Source organism: Lampetra fluviatilis, chromosome 8 (assembly GCF_964198595.1).
Source record: "Lampetra fluviatilis chromosome 8, kcLamFluv1.1, whole genome shotgun sequence".
Classification (NCBI taxonomy): Eukaryota; Metazoa; Chordata; class Hyperoartia; order Petromyzontiformes; family Petromyzontidae; genus Lampetra; species Lampetra fluviatilis.
In genome coordinates this window covers 14,969,560-14,975,559 of record NC_136282.1, presented here as the reverse complement: position 1 = coordinate 14,975,559, position 6,000 = coordinate 14,969,560, and the positions used below count along the sequence as shown (strand labels likewise).

The following is a 6,000-nucleotide window of genomic DNA, read 5'->3' as shown; positions in this document are numbered from 1 at the left end:
TCCGGGCTCGTCGCAGTGGGGCGGGCGAGGCTGGGGCGGGAGAGGCTGGGGCGGGAGAGGCTGCGGCGGGAGAGTCTCTGGCGGGAGAGGCTGGGGCGGGAGAGGTTGGCACAGGGCACCACCAATTCTCCCCTTCCCCCCACCCGAAAAATGTGTGGCCCGGAACCTGGGCACGCCGCTGGCCCGTGGGCCCTGGTGCAGTTGCACCGCCTACACACTCGATAGCTATGCCACTGGTTCATGGGTGTGCGTGAAAGTCGCGTATTTATGTTTGTGTGATGCTTATCTCAACCGCTCCTAGGCCTCCCTTAGGTCGACTCAGCTTCAAATGAGTACCTGGTGCGGTGTGTAAACATCGCCACTGCGGAGACGAAGGTGGCCGGGCGTGGTGCTGGCCACCCACCCCCTCGTGTGCCGTGCTTGCTAACAGCACTTGCCGCAAAAGTCTGTGAAGGCTATATGGGGGATCTTTGTTGCACAGGCCGTGGTGGGGGAGTGGCGGTACATCGGTTAGTGCCATGCGCTACGATCCTGACAACTTTGGTTTGATTCCCGACCACGGCAAACATCAGAGGCGAGTGATATCCTAATTCCTGGGCCTCCCCTAGGTCGACTTAAGCCTTAAACGAGTACCTGCTCTGGTGTATTAACATCAGCGCTAGGGAGACAAAGGCGGCCGGGCGTGGTGCTGGCCCACGCCCACCCCGGCACGTGCCGTGCCAGCATTAACAGGCGCTCGCAAACAAACACTTGCCCTCACAGTCTGTAAGGCTATACGGGGGGGGGGGGGGGGGGGGGATCTTGTCTGTGTGTTGATGACATTGATGATGATTACATTTCTATGATAATTAAATTTAATTACATTTAACGAGTAGAGCCTCGACGTTGGAGTCTCGTGGTGCGAGTGGGCGGCTGGGTACGGGCGGCGTTTGCCAGTTTCATCTCGGGCTCGAGAATGGTCAAATAGGGGCGGTCGTGGTGGGAGAGCATCTCCCGACTCCCGGCGTGCGCGCACACGCACGCATTGGCGCAATCGTCCACCTCCATGGGGAGGATTAAAGCCAACTCGAGCGCCGCTACTTTGCCGTAGATCGTGAGTGCAGCGGCGTGCAGGCTGGAGGCGGCGATCGGCTCGAACGACGTGCCAAGGGTGGCCGTGCCGCTCGCTAACAGCCGGACGGATGCGTGGACGCAATGACGCCACCACACGGTCGGATCTTCCCCACACACCCACCCCCCAGAGCTACCGATTGGCTTAGCGCTCTCCATGTCCACACGCACGTGGACATGGAGTCAACGTTGCCAACCGCACCGTGTGAACGTCGAGGTAAAGCTGCCACACAACTTCTAGATTTGAAGCTTTCGTGACTGCAAGGAATCATATTCTTAGGTTTTTTCGGTAAAGTCACGTAGGTAAAACATCAAAATTAATGAAAATAAAATAAAATAAAAACAAAAATCACGACGTTTCGGAGGCAACACAAGTCTCCGTCATCAGGTGGGACCGTCACAGCCGAATTATCTGATGACGGAGACTTGTGTTGCCTCCGAAACGTCGTGATTTTTGTTTTTATTTTATTTTCATTAATTTTGATGTTTTACCTACGTGACTTTACCGAAAAAAACCTAAGAATATGACTGCCACACAACCTCGCCTTGCCAATTAGGAGGCAGGTGACGTGCGTGCAATGCATGATGGGAGTGGCGTCCTCTTGCTGTGCGTGAGCAGCACGCCTGCGGTGTTCATTTCCTTGGGTTGGGAGCTGATCGAGTCCATCATTCTTCTGGGGCCGATAAAATGAGAACAGCTTTGTTGGGGGCCGTCAAACGAGTGGTTGTTCGATAGACAAAACCCGCCCCCACTGCTCATGGAGCAGAATCGGTCACTTTTTCGTGTTGGGAAACACAGACGCTCTCCTCCACTCTCGTTCGAATCTATCCTTTCGATTTATTTTACACTGTTTTTCTTAAAGCCGTTAGATTTGTTACACTTGTATAAAAACGGGGTGGAGGGGTGAATAATAATACATGTACTGTAAGGCGGCACCGGAACAATTTGTTTTGCTTATGATGCTGCAGGACAAACGCCATCACGGGGAACGCATTTACAGGAGAGCGTCGACTAAACGAGAAGCCATTTACAGGCGCGATCGAGCAATGGAAGAGGAGGAGAGACAAACGCGGCCGTCACTAAACGGGCATCTCGGACGCTGCGAGGCATCGCCACCTCCCGAGGCCGGAACGGATCCCGGAATCGCGCGGCGCTCCTCCCCGTAGCGGCGACGCCTCCCCGGCAGCGGTTGCCGCGGGCGGCAAGTGACGGCGCGAGACAGAGACAGCGGGAGCCGAGAGAGCGAGACAGAGAGTGAGACAGAGAGAACGCACGATCTCTCGGTCGCGAGTACCTCGTCAGGGTCGGGGACAGAGGCGATGGCTCCCCGAATCTGCTGCGGTTTGCCGCCAGACTCTCGAAAATAAGAGTTGCAAAAATGGTCTCTTTGTTCGCGTGCCCCTGACGCTTCGCGTTTTGCATTGAACACAACGAGCGCCCAGCGTGCCCGACCCGCAGTAAGGCTCGCCATGGTTCCCATCTCCGTGGTTCCCGTCTCCGTGGTTCCCGTTGCCGTGGTTTCCGTCTCCGTGGTTCCCGTTGCCGTGGTCCTTGTCGCCGTGGTTCCGAGGTGATGGTCTCCTCGAGGGCACAGCGCAGGGAGATGTCTCGTGGTGTCGCTTTACTTGCCCCGGAAAAAGCAGCAGCCTTCGAAGTCCTCGCGGGTCTCCTCGTGGTTGTCGCGAGGGGGAGTAGTGGGGGTCACGATGTGTTTTTGGCGACGCACCGGAATGTCGCCGGGCTCCATTTGTTGTCCTGGCGCGGCGGGTGAAAGATCGGTGCGCCGGTCCCCCCGATGCCACCCCGCCTGTGTCCACCCAGCGATTGCAAACGGCGACGGCACAAACCGAGTCCACCAGGCACCGGCTGCACCTTTACCGTTCCCGTGTCGGCTGTGAAACTCTCGACATCATCACGGTCAGCGGGGGCGTCGCGTGCGTGGCGATAATCGCAGCGAGTCCGGCGTACGGCGTACCCGGCGCAGCGAGCCGCCGACACGAGCCACAAACCCTCCGCACCTCTCACGGCCGTCGGCGGTCGATGTGCACAATGTCTGGCGTGATCACCCCGTCCCAGACGTGGCCATGCTCACTGTCATCCGACTGCTGCTTGGCCGAACCTCTCCTCCTCCTCCCTCCCTCCCCCTCCTCCCTCCTCCTCAAACTTCAACTCCTCATCATCATCGTTAATCCCACTTGGGCCCTGCAGGGTGGAGCTGGAAGTCTCTGGAAGCTCGAGCCATTTGCTGCGCTACGGAGTCGGTCGAGAGCACCGGCCCGTCACTTTAAAGTCTTTTCACCCCACCCCCCCCCCATTAATGAATCTTCCCGCTCGCGTTGAACAAAAGCGCGGGACGTCACACCCTACTGGGTGTGACACCCTGGGTGTGACGTCGCTACAAGATAAGAGCTGCTCGTTTTTCGGGCTGCCAAGGAACCGCGCGCCGTGGTTCTGTGCCGTATGGGAATCGCCGCAGGGCGTGGGCTCGCCGCGACACCCGCACCACCACCGGCACCCACCGCCGGCACCGCAGCATCTCGCCACTGAACGTCCGCTCGAACGTCTCGTGTCCGCCGTTGTTGCGTCCACCGCGAAAACCCAAGTGCGGACGGATCCGCGTGCAAAATCTTCGCCGCAAACGAATGCGCCGACCTCTCTCGCTCGCCGTGCGTTCTCCTCCCAGGCCGCATTCGGCAGCCGCCGCGCGACCGCGAGTGGCGCCGCTTGCACCCCAGGTGGCGTCGTCGGCATCGGCGTTTATTCAGCACTCGGTGAGGAAATCTAGCGGCAGGCGTGATCGGATTGGTCCACACCGGTAGCTCCTGGCCAAAGGTGCCCAGCCGGTGCTGCTGTGCTTCTGCTGCTACTGCAGCTGATGCAGCTGGTGCTGCTGGTGCTTCTGCTACTGCAGCTGGTGGAGCTGGTGCTTTTGCTGCTGTTACTGCAGCTGGTGCAGCTGGTGCTGCTGATGCAGCTGGTGCTTCTGCTGCTGGTGCAGCTGGTGCTGCTGGTTCTGCTGTGCTTCTGCTGCTGTACTTCTGCTGCTACTGCTGCTGGTGCTGCCGGTGCTCCTGCAGCTGGTGCAGCTGGTGCAGCTGGTGCAGCTGTAGCTGCTGCGACAGGCTGCCGCCGGCGGAGAGCTGTGTCTCCGCGCTGCTCCCATCCTGGCGCCGGCTGGTCCTGGAGGAGACTACTGCTTCTTGGAAAGGAACTTCATGCGACTCCCTGCAACACACGGCAGGCAACACCCATTGAGAGGTTTAGGGGCAGTGGAGCAGCATCGGTTAACGTGCTGCACCTATGAACCCAGCGACCCGGGTTCGATTCCCCGCCTGGGCTAACGGCAGCGGCGAGGGATATCTCAACTGGACCGGTTCCTCCCCTATTCCCCCGATCGTGCCCTGTTCAGGTTGACCAGCGTGGTGAAGTATGATCACGAGCGACATGGTGTGGGGGAGGCCTCAATCCCGCAGTGGGTTGACTCGGGGCTGGAGCTGGAGGTTTAACAACAGCTGATTGATCGTATTGGTTCGAGTCCAATCCCAGTCTTCCTATCTATTTAGCGTGTAGACGCCTAGTCTCATTCACCACATGTTATACAAGCCAAGCCTTCCTGTGCTCTTAATCCCATCTGTAATATCAATCGTAGAGGTTTCGAGTCCATCCGTTGTTTGACAGATAATCGTAAAAAAAAACTTATGTAAGATAAAAAAGATTGTACGAATTTTTTTTTTTATTACAGACTTCTCCGGCTCAAGTGCCACAAATGGCGTGCAATGGCGCGAGTGTAAAGAAAAACGTTCACTCACACTCACGGACACGCACGCACACATCAACAATTAACATCCCTCACTCCCGTCTCCCGGACCACAACACCCCTGGCCGACAACACCGGGTTGTCCACGGGCAGTCCCATCCCATCCCATCCATCCTTCAGGCTTAACTCTGCTTAGCTTTCTGACATTCGTGGCAATCTGCCCGTTGGCTTCGTGCGGTATCTACGCTCTGTGCCAGGGGGTGGCGCCACCCTGCACCGCTGAGGCAAGGCTCCCTGTGCGCTGGGTTGCGCTGTCGCTGCTGCTGGCGCTGCTGCTGGCGCTGCCGCTGCTGCTGGCGCTGCTGCTGGCGCTGCCGCCAGTCCTCGGCGCTACGGCTCAGGGCCGGTGGCCGTGCCCGCGCCGGCGCCAGCGCGGGGTTGTACGTACGTGTGTACGTTTAACTTCTTTTGCACCGTACGTAGCCAACCGTTCTAATCGGAGGTGCGGGGGACGACGAACGAAACACAACAAGCAGCGGGGGCGGTGTCTCTGCTCACCGAGCTCCTTGAGGAAGCGGTTCACTCCGCTCTGCTCCACGTTGGGAACTTCGTCCAGGAACTGCGACGCCCGCAGCTCGAACAGCCCTGGAGGGTCGCCCACAAACACCGCGATTAATATCATCATCACCATCATCACCATCATCACCATCATCACCATCATCACCATCATCACCATCATCATCATCATCACCATCATCACCATCATCACCATCGTCGTCGTCATCATCATCAGTGAGTGGTGAACCACCTCATGTCGAGGAGCAGCCATGGCAAGTCGCCCACGCACACCGGGGTTATCGTCGTGCGTTCTTCCTTTTGGTGCAGTGACAGACCAGGCCTGGGCCGTCGGTTCAATCGTATGTTCATGCGAGTCTGGAATGGATCTTTATACGAAGCCCAGGGGTCTCTGTGCGAGTCTCTGGGTTTGTTGTACAAGTCACCGGTGACGGAGCTATGACCGGCCACTCGCCGTGCTCGGTGCCGCTGACACCCGGCCTCGAGCCCAGGATCCCAGCGGTGCAGCCGGCCCGGCCCCTCCGACACGGCCATCGGTGAGCCGCGTGGAGGTAGC

General features: G+C 58.4%; 1 protein-coding gene across 1 annotated transcript in view; it reads right to left on the bottom strand.

Moving 5' to 3' along the window:
* Positions 1–3,422: 3,422 nt before the first annotated feature.
* The window catches only part of LOC144933993 (DENN domain-containing protein 2B-like), a 38,499-nt gene continuing 35,921 nt past the window's right edge, over positions 3,423–6,000 (bottom strand). Inside the window, exons 22-23 of the mRNA XM_078859387.1 lie at positions 5,427–5,513; positions 3,423–4,336 (exon numbers count right to left, since the gene is read on the bottom strand). Of these exons, the coding sequence (XP_078715513.1) occupies positions 4,302–4,336; positions 5,427–5,513 (122 nt within the window). The 3' untranslated portion in view covers positions 3,423–4,301. The remainder of the gene's footprint in view (positions 4,337–5,426; positions 5,514–6,000) is intronic.